The sequence below is a fragment of the Panthera leo genome, chromosome E1 (genome assembly GCF_018350215.1).
Source record: "Panthera leo isolate Ple1 chromosome E1, P.leo_Ple1_pat1.1, whole genome shotgun sequence".
In the NCBI taxonomy this organism is placed as follows: domain Eukaryota; kingdom Metazoa; phylum Chordata; class Mammalia; order Carnivora; family Felidae; genus Panthera; species Panthera leo.
Genome location: NC_056692.1, coordinates 31,097,621 through 31,122,088, shown reverse-complemented (window position 1 = coordinate 31,122,088; position 24,468 = coordinate 31,097,621). Strand labels below are relative to the sequence as shown.

Below are 24,468 nucleotides of genomic sequence, written 5' to 3'. Positions count from 1 at the left end.
GTTGTTGACTGATAGAGATCACAGTCATGCAGGATAGGTGTCTGCTTCAGTTTTACGGGTAAATTAGTAAACTACAAGTAAAGGGCAATCTTATCCATACCTAATCTCCAGAAACCTATAGACTGTTTCCTGGAGCCCTAATATCACCCTCATCAAGATGTAAAGGGGTTTAAGTGCCGGCCATGGTGATGTGGGAAACAAAGGCAAATGAAAAATTAAATTCCCTTACTGCCTACAGTCCATTGACAAGTCCTTGAACCAGGCAGAGTGACCTCCCTCTAGGAGCTCAGCTGCCTCAATGATGACACTTTGCTAGGGACAAAAGGGAATCTTGGCTTAACATTAGTCCTGATACCCCATCCTGTAAGTCTACTTTAACATATAAAAATTCCTTTGGTAACCTTCCTTTATCTCAACTCCCCCAAGATATATGCTGGCAATCATACTCCAAGCATATGATTCCCTGATGTACATCTGAAGGGTCTCATGACTAGATTTTACTAAACAGTAATAAATAGCATTTTCCTAACAACAGCTAGCCCCTCAAGGTCCTGGAAACCTTGCTTCCAAAATTCCTTAGAGACTTACACTGTCCCTAACCCCCTCCCAACCTGAGAGTAGACAGTTACCCGTCACAACCCCAGTGCAGCTCTTTCTGCCCATGGGTCCTGTCCCCGTACTTTAATAAAATCACCTTTTTGCACCAAAGACATCTTCAAGAATCCTTTCTTAGCCATCAGCTCCAAACTCCCATCATCACCCCATAACCGCATGACTAGCACATGCTATTTTTTAATCTAATTATCTTAGAGATAAGAAAATCATCTAAATTTATACAGACTCTGAGAAATTTGAGTTGTTTTACTGTTAATCAGAATTTTTAGGTTTTGGTCCTCCTTTTAGCATAAACAAATTGTTTTTCTGGAAAAATAAAATGGCAGTTTTACAGTAATGGCAACCCATGTTCTGTGTAAATTCAGCGTTTTTATTCAAAATATATTAGTGACTTTATTTAGTAGAGCATTCTTTGTTTTCAGAGTTTGAAACTGTATCTTACTTAATAAGAATTTTTTTTCCCCAAAATCCAAATTAGCTCCTATCTACCAAAATATTTGCTGAGCTACCTTTCCTTTTTCGTTTAGTTGCATAATAATATAATAATATCTGTATCATTCCATTTGAAATAGGTCCTTCTATTTCAGTTGCTACTTTGCAGACAGATTCAGTAACAGATAAGGCCAATGTGATTAAATATTTAAAATGAAATAAAATTATCTTTTTCCTTTATCTTCTGTAAATATATTACATATAGCATCTAGGAAATTATTATAATAAAATTTCACAAGGAAAAGGTATTGACTGATCATGTGATTATTAAGTAATTAGCCTACTCAGTACAATTTTTATGAAAGACGAGAGGTTAGAATTTGCTGAAGCAAATTACCTGTCAAGACATATACATATATGGCATTGTCTTCATGAAATCCTCTATGTTTTACCAGTCTACTTAGACGATTTTGTATCAGGATATACTGGAAAGTGATTTCTAATACAGAACTACTTATCTCTTAATTCCTTGCCGGAAAAATGGATTGCCTTTTTGCCTGAGGATGATGTAATTTTACAGATATTTTAAAATAAGTTCACCATAGTTATTTGCAGTGCCATATTTTTTTAAGTATTTTTATGAGTACTGTGGGTCTCATTTAATCCTAATGTTAAACCTGTAAGTAGACATGGTAAACACAGCAAATAGGTATACAATTTATTAGTTGGCTTGAAGACAAAGAATTACTGTACTTGTATGCTATCTGTATTTTTGTACCTAAGAAAGATGCTTTGGGATACAGATGCCATTTCGCTGATATTTACATTACCTCTTGCCATTTCTGTAACATTTGAAGAAAGCTGTAGTGAGCAACGGCATACCCAGTGTCTGATTACAGTTAATGAGATGTTCTTTGTATTAGGTTGGGAAGTATGTGATGAATATTGTAAAGAAGTTAATTTTTTTTTAAATTCATCATTCAGACATTAGAGTTAAGGGCATTTATTTGTCCAATTAACAAATTTGCATTTTTGCCAAAGGTTAAAAGATGACATTCATTATTATTCAAGAAATTTTTGGAACCTATTTTTTGACCAGAAATAGATTATTTCCTGCTTATATTTATGAACTTACCTCACTGACATGCTGTATTCATCTAGAATAAATTTCTCAAGTTTAGTTCTAGGTCAGTTTCCATTGTAGCTGATTTTATTTTGTAATTATTATTACTTAGTATAAAAATAATCATATACTTTTATTTATTTATTTATTTTTAGAGAAAGAGCACAAGTAGGGGAGAGTGACAGAGAGGCAGAGGGAGGGAGAGAGAATCTTAAGCAGGCTCCATACTCAGTGCAGAGCCCCCACAGGGCTCAATCCCATGACCCTGGGATCATGACCTGAGCTGAAATCAAGAGTCGCATGCTCAACCAACTGAGCCACCAGGCGCCCCAATAATAATCATATATTGCTTACCTTCTGTGACAGGTGTTTTGTTTGCTTTACTTCTGTAAAGTTGTTTTTATTTCTTTATATGAAAATATCAGTCATACACAGAATGATTATATTGTGCATGTACAGCTTAAAGAATACTAAAACAAACACACCTGTACCCACCACATAGCTAAGAATGAGAATTTTTGACATTGCCTGTGTGTTTCTTCTTGATCATATACACCTCTCTCTCTCCCCAAGAGATAACTCTTCTAAATTTCAAGCTTATCATTCATATGCTTTTTAAAAGTTGATTTACTAAAACATGATGAGGTCAAAATGTTTATTTACCTTCATCTGTACTTGAGGTGTTGCCAAAATTTTCACTTCCTTTTCTCTGGTTCCTAAAAAAATGCGTGACTCATAGTAACTGCTCAGAAAGTAATTGTTGGATTGGTGCATTGATTTGTAAAGTAGCATTCCCACTAGTCTTATGCAGACGTTCCCATGGCTCCACATACTTAATAGTTTGTGTAATTATAATACATTTTTACTTATTTCTACCATTTTATTAAAATAATACTTTTGTTCTATTACTTCTTCCCCTTCCCCCTTTATTGTATTCTTTGGTTTGGTTATGTTTGAATATTTGGTTGGTTGTTTTTGCATTTTATTTTTTCTCCCCTAACTTATTTAGAAATTATGAGGCACCTGGGTAGCTCAGTTGGTTAAGCATCTGACTTCAGGTCATGATCTCATGGTTTGTGGGTTCAAGCCCCGTGTTGGGCTCTGTGCTGACAGCTCAGAGCCTGAAGCCTGCTTCTGTTTCTGTGTCTCCCTCTCTCTTTGCCCCTCTCTCACTCATTCTCTCTCTCTCTTTCTAAAATAAATAAACATTTAAAAATTTTAAAAAGGAAATTATGCCTTCTTTTGCTATTCTTTTAGTGATTACCTTAAAAGTTCAACATGTATCTTGAACTTAATCAGTCTAAAGTTAATAACATCTTCACCGTTCTTTTGAACATACAGGGGCATGTATGATACTTTAACTCTGATAAGCCTCTTCCAAACTTATATGCGTATTATTGCTTAGTATTTTAGCTTTAGTGAGACACTGTTTCCTTCTTTTTAAAAATTTTTTTAACGTTTATTCATTTTTGAGAGACAGAGACAGAGCACAAGCGGGAGAGGAGCAGAGATAGAGGGAGTCGCAGAATCTGAAGCAGGCTCCAGGTTCTGAGCTGCCAGCACAGAGCCCTATGTGGGGCTCAAACCCATGAACCACAAGATCATGACCTGAGCTGAAGTCGGACATTAAACCGACTGAGCCACCCAGGCACCCCGACATTGTTTCTTTAGTTCACTGTATCTTTGCAGCCATCTTATATTTCCTGTTGAGTTTCTAATTTGTTATTATCTACCTGCTGTTTTTATACTAATAGCTCGTTTCTTTTACTCTCGATTTACCCTTTTTTAACTTAAAAAAGATAAAATATAGTACATACATATAATGGACAGTTATTATTGAGCTATAAAAGGAAAAAAGTTCTTAATTTTTTTTTTTTTTAACATTTATCTATTATCAAGAGACAGAGACAGAGCATGAGCATGGGAGGGGCTGAGAGAGAGAGGGAGACACAGAATCCGAAGCAGGCTCCAGGCTCCGAGCTGTCAGCACAGAGCCTGACGTGGGGCTCGAACTCACAAACTGCGAGATTACTGGCCTGAAGCGAAGTCGGACGCTTAACCGACTGAGCCACCCAGGTGCCCCAAGGAATGAAGTCCTAATGCATGCTCCAACATAGATAGACCTTGAAACATTAAGCTAATGAAAGAAGCAGACAAAAAGCCACAATGATATGATTCTATTAATATGAAACGCTCAGAATTGGCAAATCCATAGAGACAGGATATAAATTAGTGGTTGCCTGGAGCTAGGGGGACAGGGAAATAGCAAGTGACTGCTGGTGGGTATAGAGTTTCCTTTTAAGGCAATGAAAATGTTCTACAGTTTGTGGTGATTGATGCCCAACTTGTCAATGTACTAAAAACTATGCAACTATACCCTAAAATCATGAACCTTATGATAGGTGAATTACATCTCAAGAAATCTTGTTATTAAAACAAAAAGTTACATATTGATTTGTATAGTATGATACTATTTATACAAAACCCAAAACTTAAAATATTTTATAAACATATATTTAAAAAATATAAAATAATGGTATACAAACATACCTGGCAATTGTCCATAAGAGACTCCATAAAGAGAATATAAAAGAGTAAAAGGTTATGCCAAAAACTGGGAGAAAATATTTGTAATACTTATAACATTAAAAAATACTGCTATCAGGGCGCCTGGGTGGCTCAGTCAGTTGGGCGGCCGACTTCGGCTCAGGTCATGATCTCACAGTCTGTGAGTTCAAGCCCCGCATTGGGCTCTGTGCTGACAGCTCAGAGCCTGGAGCCTGTTTCAGATTCTGTGTCTCCCTCGCTCTCTGACCCTCCCCCGGTCATGCTTTCTCTCTGTCTCAAAAATAAATAAACGTAAAAAAAAAAATTAAAAAAAAAATACTGCTATCTAAAATATTTTTATTAAAAAATTTGTTTTAATGTTTATTTTTGAGAAAGAGCAAGAGAGACAGAGCATAAGCAGGGGAGGGGCAGAGAGAGGAAATATAGAGTCCGTAGTAGGCTCCAGGCTCTTAGCTGTCAGCACTGAGCCCGACATGGGGCTCGAACACACGAACTGTGAGATCGTGACCTGAACCGAACTCAGACACTTAACCAACTGAACCTGAACCACCCAGGCGCCCTGAAAATATTTTCAGAAGTCCTACCATCATTCAAAAAAAAGAAAAAGAAAAAAGACCCACCAAAACTACTCCTAAGTAAGGAGTAAAACCCTACAGAAAGTTTTAGATGTGTACAAGAATGTTCATTGTTGCATTGTTAGTAAGCAGAAAACCCCAATGTACAGGAGTCAGGGATGAATAAATTGTGGAATGTTCCTCTAATCAGATATTTATCAGTGAAGATGAATATGCTGATGTTACAAGAGTACATAGCAATATGGAGGAATGACGAAACCATTCCTACTCTAAAGGAGTAGGAATATATCACCTGAATTCAGCAGTACTGGCAGTTTTGTACTTCTTAGATGGATTCATGGAATTTTTAAGTTATTTTCCTGCCTTAAGACATGTATATCTGTTATATATTTGTTTTTAATATATATCAAATGTTATATAGTAAAATACTTGGGAATATTAAACCAAAAGTGTGACAGGTATTACCTGTAGGGAGAAATTCAAAAGGTTAAAAGAAATTCAAAAGTTAAAAGTTATACAATGTTTTGCTATATTCAAAATTTGAAATATATGTATACTTAAGTGCTAATGCACTATCACAGCAGTTTTGAAATGCATGCAAGAGATGTAAAATGTACAGAATAGAAACCTATAATATGTTAATACTTTTTAAGTAATGTACAACACTGTATGTAATAATTGCTGTAAATAAAGTAAATAAACACATAATTTATGTATATTTAATATATAGGTGTATGTATATTCATTTAAAAATTTAGAAAATTATACATCAAACCATTAACAGTGTTTGTCTCTGGAGCAGTTTTCAAGGATAAAGGGTACAGTGTTTTTTTGTTTTTGTTTTTGTTTTTTTTGCCTCAGGGGACATTTTGCAAGATCTGAAGACTTCCTTTGTTTTCACTTTTGGGAGAATGTCACCAAATTTAGGAGTCACTAGCAAAAATATTTCTTAAAACCATGTATAACAACTTAAAACATATTGCTAAGTAATTTATGAGTTAAAAACATTGCTGATAAACATGTAAAAGAAGTTTAATCTCACTTATAACGAAGGGAATTTAACAAACAACATACTATTTCATATTCAACATATTAACAAAATTTAAAGTGTGAAAACAGCAAGTGCTCTTAAAATATAGAAAAATAAAAGGGCTTATATACTAGTGATGTGTGTAAATTGTTACAACCAGTGTGAGAGTAATTTTACAGTATCTAGTAAAGTTGAGGATAGATAGATAGATAGATAGATACAATATATAGATACAATACATATGTGACTCAGCATTTCCTCTTCTAGGGATATACTGCAGAGAAATTTTCACACATCCACACAAGAAGATATGTATAATGTTTTGTATTAAAAAATAAGTAGGGGTAATGATAAAAGCCCATCAATCAGAGAGTATATAATTTATATTCATACAGTGGGATACCATTTAAAGTTAAGTGAACTAGTTTCACAGATAACAATATTGAGCAATTATGAAATCATAGCATTAAAGTAAAAATAAAAATAATTTGTAAGTGTATCCATTTGTATTATACTATTGATGTAAAATTTTAAGTGCACAAGAATACATAACATTAGGGAATACATGTAGTAATGGTATCAAATCATGGAAAGGAAGGATATACCAACCTTAGGATAGTGGTTCCTGCTGAGGAACAATGGAGAAAGCTTTCAACCAAGTCTATAGTGTTTATTTCTTTATATATATATATATATATATATATATATATATATATATATATCAATCAAGCAAATATCAATGAGTATTTGAGTACATGGATATTCTTTGTATTACTCTCTTTGTGTGTGTGTGTGTGTGTGTGTGTGTGTGTGTGTGTGTGTGTGTAGCATTTTTATAATTGAAGGAAAAGAACATCAAAAGTTAAGAACCAGGGGTGCCTGGGTGGCTCAGTCGGTTGAGTGTCCAACTTTGGCTCAGGTCGTGATCTCACAGTTCCTGGGTTCTAGTGTCATGTTGGGCTGTGTGCTGACAGCTCAGAGCCTGGAGCCTGCTTCGAATTCTGTGTCTCCCTCTCTCTCTGCTCTTCCCCCACTTGCACTCTGTCTCTCAAAAATGAATAAACATAAAAAATTTTTAAGAAATGTTAAGAACCAGTATTCCATGTTGTGTAAGGCAAATATTTATGACTATGTAGACAGAGGAGGCAGATGATACTTAGCTAAATTCTAAAATAACTTTTTAATGAATTTTTCCTAATATTCTTCCTTCCTCCTGTCTCCTTCTCTCACTGTGCCCAACCACTTATACATTAACCAGTTTGTTTTTGCCACGGTATATCCTATACACACTTCTATTAAATTTCATATTGCACTAATTACATTTATTCACATGTTATTCTCACCCTAGAAACCATCACTCTTTTAGAGTACCAGCTGTGTCTTCTTTGTGTGCCCCTTTGCATAGTGTAGTGCCTGATGATTATAGTAAGCATTGAATAGATATTTGGTAAATGAACTGATGAATGACTGAGCAGATTTTGAAGGAGGGAGAAATTTATAAGGAATAATTACCAATATTAAACTTTGCCTACTTTTTTGTTTTAATATGATTGACACAAAATATATTCTTGCCCAAATCCAATAAGGGCATCTAATCAGCCTCTATATTAGTTAAGATTAGGTTTTGCTGTATATAACTGGAGAACCTGAAATAATAGTGGTTTCCACTAGAAATTTATTTCTTTCACACCAAAAAGAAGCCTTAAAGAAGGTGGTCCAGGGCTGGGATGGAAGTTCTATAGGTCAGAGACCCATGTTCCAACTATCTTTCTGCTCCACCAAAGTGGCTTATGAACCAAGATGACTACTTGAGTTCCAGCATGCTCCCACCCTCCTTGCCTTCTTTCCTTCCTTTCATCTATTTTCTCTTTTAATTAAGCCCAAAGAGGGGAGAGAAAGAGCCAAGAATAGCCTACACCTACTTTTGAAAGCCTTCCTAGAAGTATTCCACAATACTTCACCTTGTATGTCCTTCGCCATTGCATAGTCCCATGGCTTCATCAAGCCCTCAAGTGGGCTGGGAAATATCTTTTAGCAGGATGGAAGTGTTGCTAGCTAAAACTTGTGGTTATGTTACTAAAGAAGAAGAAGAGAATGAGTATTGGAATACAACAAGCAGTCTCTGAATACTTAATCTGCTATGGGTACTAAATTGAGGTAGAGAAAAGAAAAGGAAAAAAAGAAAAAAAATGGCAGAGAGAGGTAGGTTCCAGAGAAAGCTTTCTACTTTACTATTTATGTAAGCCTATCGATAAATAACCCAAAATTAGAATATTTATCAACTTTAGTTTTGGTCTCAAGTATGTTAAAAAAAATATATCCATTTTTATAGTGCCACTTTTAGAAATTAATGTTTAACCTGACTTAGTAGAATTTCCTTGCTATTTTTTATTCTGTACCATATCACATATTTTAAACTAAGAAATTGAGTTTTGGTTCTAGGGCTATGCTTATAAATTTGGCATCAGCCAAAGTGCTAGTCTTGCAGAAAAAAAGCCCCACAAAACAACTGAGGTGGTGGTGGAATCAGGCTAATATTTTATAGAAAATTAATTCATAAATAGTCAACAGACCCTCTCTGGGCATGTAATTCTTGTCACTGTTCCTGATACTGATTTTTTTCACTGGGTTGTAAAATAAAGTTGTAATGAAAAGTTTTATCCTTTAGAGATTTGAAAAATTGCTTCACTTGAGTCCTTTTCCTTCCAGGCTCTAGATTATCTTGGTATTCAGCCCACAAAGGAACAACACCAAGCCCTGAGACAGCAAGTGCAAGTAGACCCAAAGGGGACAGTGTCTTTTGGAGGTAATATTAGGTTTATCATGTTGTGTCATCACAGAAACTTGGTGGGAGAGTTATAGTGACCTCTTTTTATTAGGAATGCATCTTTGTAAGGAAAGAGAGAAAAATAAGACCATATCTATTTCAAGTTCCTTAATCACTATCCTAAAATGTCAGCTACAAATACTGGCCTGGCTGGGTCAGCAGAAAGGAGACTTTCCTAGAATCTTCCAGTTCTAAAATATCATCATCCTATCATACCTTTTTTATTTTTTACTTATTGTGTAAACATTGCTTTAGTAATAACAAAAGAAATAATGTGAATTATAGAAGTCCTAACTAACTCCACTACTATGAATTTCCATACTTTTTTCCAGCTAATAAGACAGAATAAATATTTTTATGGTACTGTATAATTATTCTTATAAAATTAGCATGATATTGACATACTTAGTTGATGTACTATAATATTAAGCCTTTCCACTTCTGGGATTTTAATAGTCTCTCAGTAGCTGGTATTATAGGTAATTCTATATTTAACATCATAGTTTTTTTCCTGCTTAGATAAATTCCCACAAGTGGTTTACACTTCTGATAGGTATTGATAAGTTGTTTTCAAGAGATATTTTACATATGAATTTGTTGAATTAACAGTTTTTTGTATCCTTGACAGCATTCAGTATTTAATTTTTTTCTCATACAGTAGATGAAATATTGTATCATTTTTAAAGCATCTGTATTACTAAAAAAGAATTCACTTTTTGGGTTCAAAGTGATAAAAAAAATATGTTTCCTTTCCTCTCCTTTTGAAAATCACCCCCAAATAATGAAGAGAACAAAAAAGAAATTGCATGTATAACTAAAACCACAATATATAAGGACAGAACATGGATGAAGAAACTAAATGAATTAGTAAATAGAGGCAACAAAGCCCATGTGTCTGAAGAGATGGGGGAACCACAATGGAGAACAAGCTGATTTATCACTGAAAAGAATTAGGAATTAAAAGTATCAGGTATTTCTGAAGGGTAGGTATAGGCAGGGCATTTCAAATAGGATTGTTAGAAATCTGTGCAAGGAGTATTTATGCTATTACCTGCCTCCTCTCAAGCAACCCAGGATTTAGCACTGCCTTATACCTGCTGAGGAAAAGAAGTATATCCTCTTGGGAAATTAAACCAGAGAGATTCTGAACCTATAGCTGCCAGCGGTCAGGGAATTTGGAGGAGTGTATGTTGAGTTATCACTCACAACACACACCTTGGTGAATTTTGCAGCCATGTTTATAGGCAAGACCCCAAGGTGTCAGTTGGCCACCTGATTGCTCTGTAGTGAAACCAGCCAGTTGACAAGGCAAGTTATGCACACAGGATTTCCAATGCGTGTTTTGGTGGTGATTCTTCTTAAATATGCACTCATAGCCAAGGGTCACCAGACACTTGCAGAAATTCTCTGACAAAATATAAGAGCCCCAAACTGTCTGACAAAGAGAAAAACAGGAACCCTGAAAAATGAGGAATAATGCAAGAGTGGGAGAGAACTTCAGACAAACCATAATGAACATCTCTGAAAAGGTAAACAAAGATAAGGCATCCGTGATATAAAGAGTAAGATATTATAGACTAGGAACAATCAGAGAATACGAAAAGGATCCTTGGAAATTAAAAATATAATAGCTAAAATTCAAAAATCTGAGGATGGATGGGTCACACTCATGTCTGAAGAAGCTTACAGTTTGCTAGCCAGCATCAAGCTTGGAGTTAGACCTTCATTTGAGTCCTGCTCTGCTACTTATTTGCCAAGCAGCCTTGGGAAGTTTGGCAGTTAACTTCTCTTAGCCGCAGTGTGTAGAACAGAGGATAAGAGGACCTACCCATCCTCAAAGGGAGGATGAAATAGCAAAGCACTGTGCCTAGCGCAAGAAGGCTGTTCCGTAAACATTAGCTGCTGCTATTATTATTTTTGTTAAACCTCCGGTTCCAGCTAAAAAAGCTGCAAGTCACAATATTGTCGTATATTTCAGAGAAAGTTCTTGCTCGTAATAAGAGTTGGAGAAAATAGATGTACCTACGATATGTAGGTGCTTTATTGTTACTTAACTGATTTATTTACCTCAGCAAATTTAACTCAAGTAAGTTAAAACTGGTTTATCTCTTACTTACTTTTTATTTGAGCTTATATTTGTCACTTCAGTTAATACCACTTTAAGGTAATTCATTGAAGTAAATTAAATTTGAAACGTTAGTTTTAATGCATAGCTTCAACTTCATTTAAAAAAAGGTAAAGATGTATTTAGATGAGGTTAAATGTTGTGTTCCTACTAAAATGTGTTCCATTTCAGATTTTGTCCAGGTGGCCAGAAACTTGTTTTCCTTGCAGTTGGATGAAGTAAATGTTGGTGAATGCGAAATTTCCAACATACTAGATTCACAGGTAGAGTGTGCCCTATAGAATTGTCTTGATTGTACTTGGATCATAAGTCTTGAATGTTGTATGTCTTATATGTAGCCTTTATCATTTTTCACTTTAAAAAAATTACGCAACTAGTATATGCTTCTTCATAAACAGATAAAACATAGATTAATGTAACATCACAAGGAAAAATTTCAGGTCGATCTCTCCCATCCCTCCTCTCCATTATTTCCTTATGGTACTCCCTAAATTTGCCACAGGAAAAGTACTCATAAGTGTATATCCTCTGAAATTTTACAGTCTGAACCATCTTCATGTGTCAGCGTCCAGATCAAGAAACACAACATTAAGGAAATACATTACTAGGACCCTGATGTTCTCCCACCCCCAGGTTCCTTTCCTGTTAGTTCTTTTCTTCCCCACGCACCTCCAGTCAGGGTAACTCTTTTGCCTGTTTTTGTCCTTTCAATAAAGTGGAATTGTGAAGGCTATTAACTTCACAAGCCATTTGTTCTACTGAATTTTGACATTTGTATTATCAAATTTTTCAGTCCTTTTTATTACGGAGTTTTTGTGTTACTGTGTTTTTCAGGAAGATCTTTCCAATTTATACATTTAATTCACTCAAAATCTATTCTTGTCTATGCATGAGTTAGGGCCCCAAATGGATAACCACTTGCCCATTTTCCACCGTCATTTATTTGATAACCGTCCAATTTTGCTAATTTTTAAAAAAAATTTTTTTGATGTTTATTTATTTTTGAGAGATAGATAGAGAGACAGAGTGTGAGCAGGGGAAGGGCAGAGAGAGCGGGAGACACAGAATCTGAAGCAGGCTCCAGACTCTGAGCTGTCAGATGTCAGCTGTCGATGCGGGGCTTGAACTCATGAGCCACGAGATCATGACCTGAGCCGAAATCAGAGTGAGATGGTTAACCGACTGAGCCACCTAGCCACCCTTGCCACTAATTTGAAATACAAACTTTATCCTTATACTGAATCTCTATCTAGATACACAGATCTGTGTCTAGACCCACCACTCTGTTCCATTGATCGATTTCTTTCAGCCAATACATTATTATTTTAATTATTCTAGCTGTACATTTCTAGATATTTCTAGGTTCATTGTTATCTGGTAGGCTAAGTCCTTAATACATACTTTTTTAACTTCTTGGTTTTGATCTTCTAGATGATCTTTGGAATCATTTTTGCCGTGGTAGTGAAAATTGAATTGGGACTTTTTAAAATTGAATTGCATTGGATTTAGAGAGTGGTTTGGGAGAGCTGAATGTAGTTTACCTCTCTATTCATTTAGGTCTTTGTTGATATTTTGGAAAGAGAAAATTATGTCTTGCTTCATATGTGTCTTGAATATTTCTTATTACATCTGAAGAGGTATGCTGTAGCTTTTGTTGCTATTAGAAATGGCATTTTTTTAACCATTATATTTTCTAATTGGTAATAAAGATAGTAGTTGTTTTTTTATTTTTTTATTTTTTTTTATTTTTATTTTTTTATTTTTTAGAATGGGGGAGAGTTTTATAGCAGTTGACCATTCTTTTTTTTTTTTTAATGTTTATTTATTTTTGACAGAGAGAGAGAGAGACAGGGCATGAGTGGGGGAGGGGCAGAGAGAGAGGAAGACACAGGATCTGAAACAGGCTCCAGGCTCTGAGCTGTCAGCACAGAGCCCGACGTGGGGCTTGAACTCACAGACTGCGAGATCATGACCTGAGCCAAAGTCAGACACTCAACCGACCGAGCCACCCAGGCGCCCCAGTAGTTATTTTTTTAAAGATTTTCTTTTTAAAGTACCTCTACACTCAACTTGGAGCTTGAACTCACAACCCCAAGATCATGAGTCACATGCTTCAACGACTGAGACAGCAAATGCCCCAAGGTATTAATTTTGGAATGGTTATTTTGTGTGATGCCACTTTATTGAACTCTCTTATTCTAGTTGTTTTTCATTTGTCTTGGGTTTTCTAAGTAGGGCATTTTAAATTAATTACATTTTTGTTTCTTCCACAAAATTTTACTTTTTTCCAATTCTTGTTGGACCTAGAGCTGCAAAAGTGAGCTAGAAATAAATTTTCATGATATTTGAGCCATTCTACATTTTTAATTCTTAGAAAGAAGCTAGCACTATTTTATTTAATAAGTAAGAGTTATAATATTTTTATATCTGCTTATTTATAAATTATTTTAAATTTATAAATTAGGGAGAGAGGAGAGAGCCCAAGGGGGGAGAGAGAGACAGTCTTAAGCGGGCTTCATGCTCAGCACAGAGCCCAACACGGGGCTTGATCCCACAAACCTGGGATCATGACCTGCGCTGATATCAAGAGTTGAAAACTCAACCGACTAAGCCACACAGGCGCCCCTTTTGAAAATTTTTTTTTATTTATTTATAGCTGTTTAAATAATAGAAGCTGTATCTGTTCCTTTAAGGTTTGAAAATGTTTATATGTCAGATGAACCTGGGTCATTGTTGGTAGAGAAAGCATTTCCTATTTTTTAATGTCTTCTAATGTTATTTTATTCAAGTTTTTGTCCTTTTCATGAATAATTCTGTTAATGGACATCTTCCTAGAAAATTTTTCCTTTCATCGGGATACTAAAATTTGTTAAAAAATAACTCAGAATTTTATTTTTAATATATTTTAACAGTACTGCTCTTTATCTCATAGATGTACTATACAATTTTTACAAAATCTTCACACCCTCCAGTTTCTATAGATCATATTTTAATTATATTTCAGTGTATAATATTCCCATTGTGGTTGCTTATTTTGAACTATATTAGACAGTTTCTAATTCTATAGTTCCCTTTCAGTTGCTGATTTCTAGTGTACTTCACTGACTTTAGAAACACTTTCTCTGTGTTATTAATTCTTTGATCATATATACAGCAGAAATTAGAAATAAATTCTCTATGGTATTAATCTTTTGGATATATATCGAGCATATAGTCAATTTTATGAAATATTTCTTTTGAGGGGCACCTGGGTGACTCATTGGTTAAGCATCTGACTCTTGATTTCAGCTCAGGTCATGATCTCATGGTTTGTGGGATTGAGCCCCATGTAGGGCTCTGTGCTGACAGCACAGAACCTGCGTGGGATTCTCTCCCTCTCTCTCCGCCTCTCTCTCTCTCTCTCTCTCTCAAAATAAAATTTTGAAAATTAAAAAATTTTTTTCTTAAAAATATTTTCTTATTCTTATTGTCAGAAATTTATAGAGGTGCCTGGGGGCTCAGTTGGTTAAGTGTCTGACATCAGCTCAGGTCATGATCTTGCGGTTTGTGAGTTCGAGCCCCACGTTGGGCTGTGTGCTGACAGCTCGGAGCCTGGAGCCTGCTTTGGATTCTGTGTCTCCCTCTCTCTCTGCCCCTCCCCAGCTCACACTCTGTCTCTTTCTCTCTCAAAAATAAACATTAAAAATTTAAAAAAAAAAAAAGAAATTTATCATCTTTCCTTTTTCTCTGCTCTTATTTTTATTCTATATTACCCTAGAATATTACCTTGATATATTATAATTTCAAGAATACAGTATGCCTAGGGGCGCCTGGGTGGCTCAGTGGGTTGGGCATCCTACTTCAGCTCAGGTCACCATCTCACAGTCCGTGAGTTAGAGCCCCCCACCAGACTCTGTGCTGACAGCTCAGAGCCCGGAGCCTGCTTTGGATTCTGTGTCCTCTCTCTGCTCCTCCCCCATTCACGCCTCTGTCTCTTTCTCTCAAAAGTAAATAAACATTAAAAAAATTAAAAAATAAAAGAATACAGTATGCTTAAGTATCTATCAGTGATCATCTGATCATTTTATTGCAAAAATTTTAGATAATTAAAATGTATGTTTTAATTCAATATCTTCATAAGCTGTGACATTAAAATTTTCTTCTGAATTGAGTAATAATTATACTTATTGGTACACAATTAATCAAAAAATATAAATATATCAATTTTGATCAATTATTTTTATAAAGGTACTGTTTAAAATACAAATTCTTACTTCAGTGGATGGATTATTTGTAGTCCAGCTGTGTCATGCATGGGCATTTTTGGATTCTTCAGTTCTGGTGTACTTTGCTTCTTAAGTATTGATACCTGATAACATAACCTCCCACTTTGTTTTTCGTACTAAATGTTGATTTGGCTAATCTTTTTTCTTATCATTTCCAAATAAGTTCTAGCAAAAATCTTACTGTCTCAAATTTCTAGTTTATTTTGGGAAGAATCAACCTCTTTGTAAATTTAAGTCTTCCTAGCTATGAGCATGTTTTGACTTCTTATTTATATCTTCTTGAATGGCAAATAATAATTGGATACATTTTTTCCAATACAAGCTTTATTAATATTTTGTTAGATTTATTTCTAGTTACCTTTCACTTTTTTGCCATTATAATAAATGATGTTTTGTTTTTGTTTTTAAGACTTCATTTCTTTAGAGCAGTTTTAGATTCACTGCAAAATTGAGGGGTAGGTTCAGAGATTTCCCACATGCCTTCTGCCTCAATTCATGCATAGCCTCTACCATTATCACCCTCCCCACCAGAGTGGTACATTCGTTATAATTGGTGAACCTACATAGACACATCATAATCTCCTAAAGTTTATAGTTTACATCATGGTTCACTCTGGGACCTGTATAGTCTGTGTGAGTTTGGACAAATGTATAATGGCATGTATCCATCATTATGGTATCATACAGAGTGTTTTTACTGCTCTGATTTTTACCAATGTGCTCTGCCTATTCATCTCTCCACAGCCCCTCCCCTCACCCTTTGCAATCACTGATCCTCTTACTGTCTTCATAGTTTTGCTCTTTCTATAATGTCATGTAGTTGGAATCATACAGTATGCAGCCTTTTAACATTGGCTTCTTTCACTTAGTAATATGCATCTATGGTTCCTTCATATATTTTCATGTCTTTTTAGTGCTGATTAACATTCCATTATCTGAATGTACTATAGCTTATTTACCCATTTTGAAGCTTATTTACCTTTTGAAGGATATGTTGGTTGCTTCCAAGTTTTGGCAATTGTGAATAAAGCTACTGTAAACATCCATTTGCAGGTTTTTGTGTGAACATAAGTTTTCAGCTCCTTTGGGTAATTACCAAGGAGTACAATTGCTGGATCATATGTTAAGAAGATGTTTGGTTTTATAAGAAACCATCAAATCGTCTTCCAAAGTGGCTATACCACTTTGCAGTCACAACAGCAATAACACCGAGTTATAACACTGAATAACAGAGTTCCTAACACTGAGAACGAGAGTTCCCATGATCTAGTTGTTTGGAAACTTTCAGGAAATTACCCAGTCTCCTGGAGTTGAGGCACTGATTTATCAGAACTGATTCGGTAGCATTTAAAGTAGGAAAGCTGAAGCTATAAGAGCACTGTTTTTTTTTTTTTTTCGATCGTTTCAGGTGTTATGTATTTTCCTACCTACTATTGACAACCAAGCATTGTTTTCTTTCTGCCAAACAGTTCTCAAAGCTACTGTCCCCACTATTGGTGAGGAAAGGCAAAGGTGGTCGGGTAGCTTACAACAGAAGAGAAACGGGGAATTCACAGTACTTTCGGTGAGCGTGCAAAGCTTGCTTAGCAGCTGCAGAGAAATACTGGCTCTCCACATTAGTAATTTACTTCCTTTCTAGCCAATATGATTTTAGGGCAGATAAGAGTGTATTCAGTGTGTGATACTTTGATGACAAAAGCAAGGTGCTGATGGTAATTGTGCAAGGTCTTCTGCATGCCAGTAATTTCCTGTTTGTAACTTCAGATCAAAATGTTGTGCAATTGTCATTATATCAGTTTATAAGATCTCCTTTGTTGTGTTGTGCTTGTCAGCATGTGGCAGATATCCCCATAAAATGTTGGCTTTTTTTTTCACTTGAATCCATAATAAGAATACCTTTTACTTCACCACACTCACATATATAACTGAAACAAAAGTCTCAAAGCATTACTTACTTTTTCTACATTATTGCATTCTTATTTAATGTTCAGTTCTATTTCATTAATATTTGGACTTAAAACTCACTAATGGGTCACATACCATGGTTTTAAAAATACTATAAAAATCACTGCTTGCCAAGTAGCTCATCAGAAACAAATAAAAGTATCTTACTATTTTGTAGTATTATTCCCAAAATTTTTGTTTCATTAAAAAAAAACAAACAAACACTGTAGTGCTGCACCTGAAGTATCAATTGATCTGTGGTTGAGGATAGTGACAGTCTGTGAAGGTGGGGAAATTCCACTATGGTTACCCCCTCAACCATTTTGTCACAAACAACAGAGTCAGATTTTATAATCCGTCTGTTAGAGATGGTTGGGTTTTTTTTAACTTGTGTTTCCTTTTTTTTTTTTTCCTTCTGGTTTGTCTTTTCCTTAATTTATCTTTTCAGAAATATTTTTGCTGCAACATTATGAACACCCTGTAAAGAACAAAAACCTCAAGTGTACAACCTGATGAATTTCTGTTACTATCTTGTGTGTAATCACCACTCAAAGGCTCCAATGTACCAACTTTGTCTCAGTTGACCATCACTCCCACCTTTACAACAGAACCACTATTCTGACTTATAACAGCATAGATTGCTTTTGCCTGTTGATGAACTTCATCATAAATAGAATCACACAATATGTACTCTTTTGTGACGAGCTTCTTTTGCTCATTGTTTCATCTGCATCTGGTAAGATTTCTTGAGATGCTATGCTTCAAGAAGGAAGAATTGTTAAGCCAGTGTAAGTCAGTCCTACTTTCATTTAGTTGACAAAAAACTTAACAATTTTGGAAATATATGGCCTTTAGAACTAAAAATGTAATTGTCTTACTGTGATTCTAATCATCATTGCTATGTTAAAAAATTCACACAGTGATAACACCTGCTGCTGGCATAAGGTTACACACAGAAAAGCAAGGTTAGAGCGTCAATTTAACAGAACTCTAACCTTAGCAACAGCAGACTATGGTCTATTATAATATGATGGGTTTACCACACATATACAGAATACTATATGTTCCCTAATGAAGACTTTTTACAATTTGGTTTTTTACTAAATCAATTTAGTGCATTGCACCCCTATTTTAACAGGTGAGAGACTACAATTGGAAATACAATTGTAAATTTATATAAGAGTGAGTAATGTTTCACTTATAGTGAGGTCATGATATAAAAGGTATGTCTCACTATGTGTGACAGTATGTACTTTATAGCCACTTCATATATTTCATCTGCAAAACATTAAATATATATTGAACAACTATAGTGTGGATGGCATTGTGTTAGCTGTTCCAGCACGTTATTAAAATAAATAAACTTAAGCCTGTCCCTCAAGGAATTTAAAGTATTGCGCAAGGAAAGTCATGTACATAAATAGATTTTAAACAAGCTCTAGCACTACATGGTAAGACCATAGTTATGATGGAGCCTAGAATATTCAGAGAAGATTCCTAACAGAGTTGACTTTTGAGTGAGTTTTAAATGATATGTAGGGTTTTATCTACTTAAGAGGTGAACAGAAAGTGATAAGAGAATTAGCATGAATAAAAATATATACATAATGTAACGGTAAACAGAGTAATATACCTTTTTTTTTTTTGGAAGTTTTTTATTTTTGAGAGAAAAGGGTGCAAGCTGGGGACGGGCAGAGAGAGAGAGAGAATCCCAAGCAGGCCCTGCAGGGTCAGGACAGAGCCTGATGTGGGGCTCAAACTCGCAAAAATGTGAGATCATGGCCTGAGTCAAAATCAAGAGTCAGATGCTTAGCCGACTAAGCCATCCAGGTACCCCTAGAGTAATCTACTTTTTTAAAAAGATAAGCAGGTACATGCAGATCAGTGAAGGAAGTTAGGCCTAAAAATGTAAATATTATACTTAGAAGTTTGTACCTTACTCGTAGTCAGTGAGGAGCCATTAGGGAGAATAGTGACACAATCAAAATTGATAGTTTAGAAATAATAATCTTATAGTAGTGTTGGTTATCTTGGAAGGTAATGAAACTGGTCATAGGTAGCCTAGATAGGGCACAAAGGAAAGAGTCCAAATATAGAATATTAAGAACTAAACAATGAAGGTGAGGAAAATGGGAAGAATGGAGAGACAGATATATGATAATTTACCAACAACAAGTGTATCATCATTAAGACTTGCATTTGAGTGTAAGAAATAAGGAAGAATGAATTAAAGCTAACTGCAGAGTTTTGATTAGGATGATGAATAATAGTAGGGTGGTGCTATTGACAGAAATGGGGAAATGAGAACAATGGAGAAGATGATAGTTGGATTTTAGAGAGTAAGTTCAATATGCTGACAGGTGTAAGTGACCAAAAGGCCACTGGAAATAAGGAACTAGACACAGAGAGGGATTTGGAGGATGATAGTGGAAGTGTTCACTCAGGGAGAGCGAGAAAGGGAGAAAGGGACAAACTTTGCGGAACCTCCTCCACTCCCACTTAAGGAGTAGAATGAAATTATTAGAAGCAGCCTAAATATTCTGAAGGGCAGGTGAGATAGTGGGAAATCAAAAACATAGGGAAGAGAAAGTGTCAAGGACAAATGACTTAAGCAATGTTACATGAAAGAAAGGAGGTTAAGAAAGTTGATGGGGGAGTGCATTTATTTTGTCAAATACTAGGTTTATTGGTGACATGGAACATAAATTATTTTCAAAATGTACGGATGGGAAGAAATATATGTAAACCAGATTATTAGAAGTAAAGGAGTGGGGCACCTGGGTGGCTCAGTCAGTTAAGTGTCCCACTGCAGCTCAGGTCATGATCTCAAGGTTTATGAGTTCAAACCCAGCATCATGCTCTCTGCTGTCAGTGTAGATAGAGCCCACTTCAAATCCTCTGTGTCCCGTTGTCTCTGCCCCTCCTTTGCTTTCACTCGCTCTCAAAAATAAAAATAAAACATTAAAAAAAAGAAGTAAAGGAGTAAGAGAAAGGAAGGAGGAAATAGGGAAATATACAGAAATTTAAGGAAAGGAGGTAATTGACTTGGTTTCTAGTGGAAGGCTTTATCAATAAAATTGACCTGAAGCAGACATTGTTCTGTTGAAGATGAATTGAGTGTTGGAATGAATTGAGTGTTGGAATGGAATAGTGGCTATCCAGAATAGAGTGGAAATGATTTATGGTGTTATCTACCAGGTGTTTCAGAGGTGGGACAGCCTGAGGATCACAAATGATACTGTGAGAGCCAGACAGGAAAGGAATGGAGGAAGGGAAGGATAAAGCCCAAGAATTGGAAGCAGGTTAGAAAGCAGTTCTCTGTCTTGGGGCGCCTGGGGGGCTCAGTTGATTAAGCGTCCAACTTCCACTCAGGTCATGATCTCGTAGTTCGTGAGTTCGAGCCTCACATCCGGCTCTGTGCTGACAACTGAGATCCTGGAGCCTGCTTCAAACTCTGTGTCTCCCTCTCTCTCTGCCTCTTCCCCACTCATTTTCTCTCTTTCTCAAAAATAAGTGAACATTAAAAAAAAAAAAAGGAAAGATAACAGTTATCTGTCTGAAATCATTTGAAGTTAAATAGAAACAATTCATTTCATCTGTTGCTTGCTCAGTTGAAGATACTCAAACTCTTAACACATGACTGAGCACGAAGAGGTTTTTCAAAGAATTCACAGGTAACATCTATGGCCAATTCTCTGGCTGTAGGTTTTCACTGCCTAGCCTAAAACAGCAATAGGATTATAGCACGTTTGTTTTTTTTGTTTTTGAGTCATGGTTTGTTCTATGACTATTCGGGCTGGCATTTTACCTCCTAAAATGGTACCATGGGCTCTTTTATTCATGATTTGCTTCCATGTTTTAAGCTCACAAGTTTATAATCGTATCCCTAAAACGCCAACCTATAATTTCTCTTAATAAATTGATATAGTTGTGTTATCTAGATTCTTATTTAAGCTTTTGAATTCTGTGTTTTTCATGTCTTAGATAACATGCAAGACATAATAGGCTTATCTGAATGTTGAGTAGCAGTGTTTCCCAGAACACTTTGTGCTTTTGCAGGCATTAGTCCACTGAGATGTCCCAAAATAAATAAAGGTGTGGTGGTTGGGGATATGGTCAAATAACTTGAGGAAATGCAACAAGTTATTAAATTTTATTTCCTTTGGGGATATTCAAAATGCTCATTAGAGTATTAAGGATGTTGGAAGTTCTGCGGGAAAGTTCATTTTTTCTAAATCCTACATTTCTCCAATTTACCTGGCCACAGGGACCACTACCACCATCACCAAGACTCAGTTTTGCTTTTGTACAAAACTAGTTAATATCCTTTGGAATGAGCTTTGAGAAATATTGTTACATTTGAATATGTATCAAAAACTATTCTAAATAGTATAAGAATGAATTCTTTGAGTGTGTGTTGAGTACTCACAAAAGAGTAGAATAACAGAGACAGATGAAGGATATGAGATGATGAAAACAAATGGCCATACATACCTAAAGGTAATTGTCAGGACAAAATGTTTAGAAAATGCTTAGGATGTTTGTTAAGGAAAAATATTTCTCCCTAAAATTGAGGGATGACTCCTACTTCAGTTATTCTAGCATTTAAAATTAAACCTGAATTTCTTATATCCATTCCACCATGATTTCTGTTAGGCAGTTAGTAAAAATCACAGACTAATGACTAAAGTCAGATCTCTATGAGAATCATGAGGTGGCCATTATTAGCTGTGAAAGTTTAAGCAAGCAGCTTACCTTTTGGGCCCGTTTCCTCCTCAGTTAAATGGAGACAAGGTTATAGGAAGTATATAACTTTGAATATATATATATAGTCCTTAGCAATGTATCTGCACACAGTAAGTTCATAATAAATGGTGACATTATTAATTATTTTTATGATCTTTTGTATTTACCTCTCCTCTCTGAAAGGCCCTACCTTAAGCCCATTCTTATAAGAGCAATCATTTTTTCCACATAGTCCTTTAAATTATATTTTCTATACTTTTTTTATTCTGTTATAATGTATACATACAAGATGGCTGTAATTAGACTTGGATTTTTATCTCTGATTAGATTGTCATTGTTTTTTACCTTGTAATTGACTGTCAAAGAGATCATGCTAGCAGTAAGAGAAGAGAAATTGTCATCTCTGGTATTTTGTTGTTGTTGTTATTCACTTGTGCATGAATTATTAATATTACTTTCAATCCACAATTTCTGTGCAGGGATCTTTTTAAGCTGCTTGGCTGTTAATATTGCATTTTATTTTGTTAAAACAAGACATATAATCGATTAATGAACTTTACTGGGTTTACATAAACCATCTTGGTTGATAATGTCCAGCCTTTTGTTAGCCTTACATACCATGTACTTGGCGTGGATGTCTTTGGGGAAGAGTTTATGTCAATAACTCAACGTCTTTTTGACATTATAAACATAGTCTTAGAATTTGGACTTTTAAGGGAAATTATATTGTTGAAACAATCATAAAGATGACAACAGGATATGTATATGTTATAATCATCTAGATTCTGTTATAAATAACAGTAATGTGAAGTTAAGCTTAAATCAAGTTTCCCCAGGTTGCTTTAATATTCTCTTTCATCTAATCAAATGACTCCAAAGAAACCAAATTTTGTTATTAAAATGCAAAAGCTTAACACTCGTCAAAAAGGATTTTCATGCTAGTTCTCATAATTAACATTTAATGCATAACTTTTTTCTTGTATTTTAATGTTGACAGCTTCTTCCCTGTGATTCCTTAGAGGCAGATGAAATGGAAAGGCTTAAGCGTGAAAGAAATGATGCCTTGGAGGAAGTGAATACACTCAAGGTAATCTCCAATTTCGCCTCCTTACATTTTGCTTAGAAAAAAAGAAAAGGAAGAAAATTATTATATTTATTATAAGTAAATTATCAAATGTATGATATTAATGCTTGTAATATTATAAATAAAATTAATATTGCAAAAACTGTTAATATCACAAAATAGATCATTTATTTAGTCAATAGGCCTTTAAAGAGTCAACTTTTTGGTTCACATACTTATTTATATTTCACCATGTCCATATAAGATTCAGGGTAGACTGGTTTTTGCTCATACCTTCTGATCTGGCTACTTCTGCCCCTTTTTGTTCTCATATTGGTGGCAAGGATGAGAAGCCAAAAAAGATTAGATGAGTCAACAAAGCAAGCCATGACAATTTTGGATCCCTTAGATGTTGATTGGAAATACTTTTTTCCCATGGAAAATACATGCTTCAGAGACCTCTTGTTTTGGTAACATAATTTGGAATTAAAGCAATATGATTAAGAGAAGAATAGACACACAGTGTGCCCAAATATACTTTGTGTCCAAATATACTTTAAGATTTTGATTCATTTTACATATTTTCATTTTGTTTTTAGTAGAATATTAAATTATATCCTAATTTTTACAGAAATACATTAGATTTTCCAAGTCTTTTAAGAAAAGCACTGTAACTACTTGATTCATGATTAATTCACCATAGGAATATGTTTTTTTCAATTATTTTACTTTACTTTCTGAAATAAGTAAAAATCTATGTTTATTTAATTTTTATTAAACTGAAATCTTTACACCTCACCTAAAAAAAGGAAGAAATTTCTTTCCTACCTTAGTATTTAAACTCCAACTTCTAGAGGAAGCCATTGTTAAACGTACCTTGTTTGTCCTTTTAGAGACTTTTTCTTTTTTTTTTTTTTTATTTTTTTTAATGTTTATTTTTGAGAGAGAGACAGAGACAGAGACAGAGACAGAGCGAGCATGAGCAGGGTAGGGGCAGAGAGAGAGGGAGACACCGAATCTGAAGCAGTCTCCAGGCTCTGCTCTGTCAGCACAGAGCCCAACGCGGGGCTCGAACTCACAAACCGTGAGATCATGACCTGAGCTGAAGTCAGGTGCTTAACCAACTAAGCTACACAGGCATCCCGAGAGCCTTTT

At 35.1% G+C, this 24,468-nt stretch overlaps 1 protein-coding gene across 6 annotated transcripts in view; it reads left to right on the top strand.

Moving 5' to 3' along the window:
- Nucleotides 1–24,468, top strand: part of STXBP4 (syntaxin binding protein 4) — a 168,684-nt gene that overhangs the window by 37,146 nt on the left and 107,070 nt on the right. For all 6 annotated transcript variants that reach the window (XM_042915451.1, XM_042915450.1, XM_042915452.1 and 3 more), the window contains 3 exons: nucleotides 9,053–9,149; nucleotides 11,467–11,558; nucleotides 23,248–23,337. In XM_042915451.1, the coding sequence (XP_042771385.1) occupies nucleotides 9,053–9,149; nucleotides 11,467–11,558; nucleotides 23,248–23,337 (279 nt within the window). The remainder of the gene's footprint in view (nucleotides 1–9,052; nucleotides 9,150–11,466; nucleotides 11,559–23,247; nucleotides 23,338–24,468) is intronic.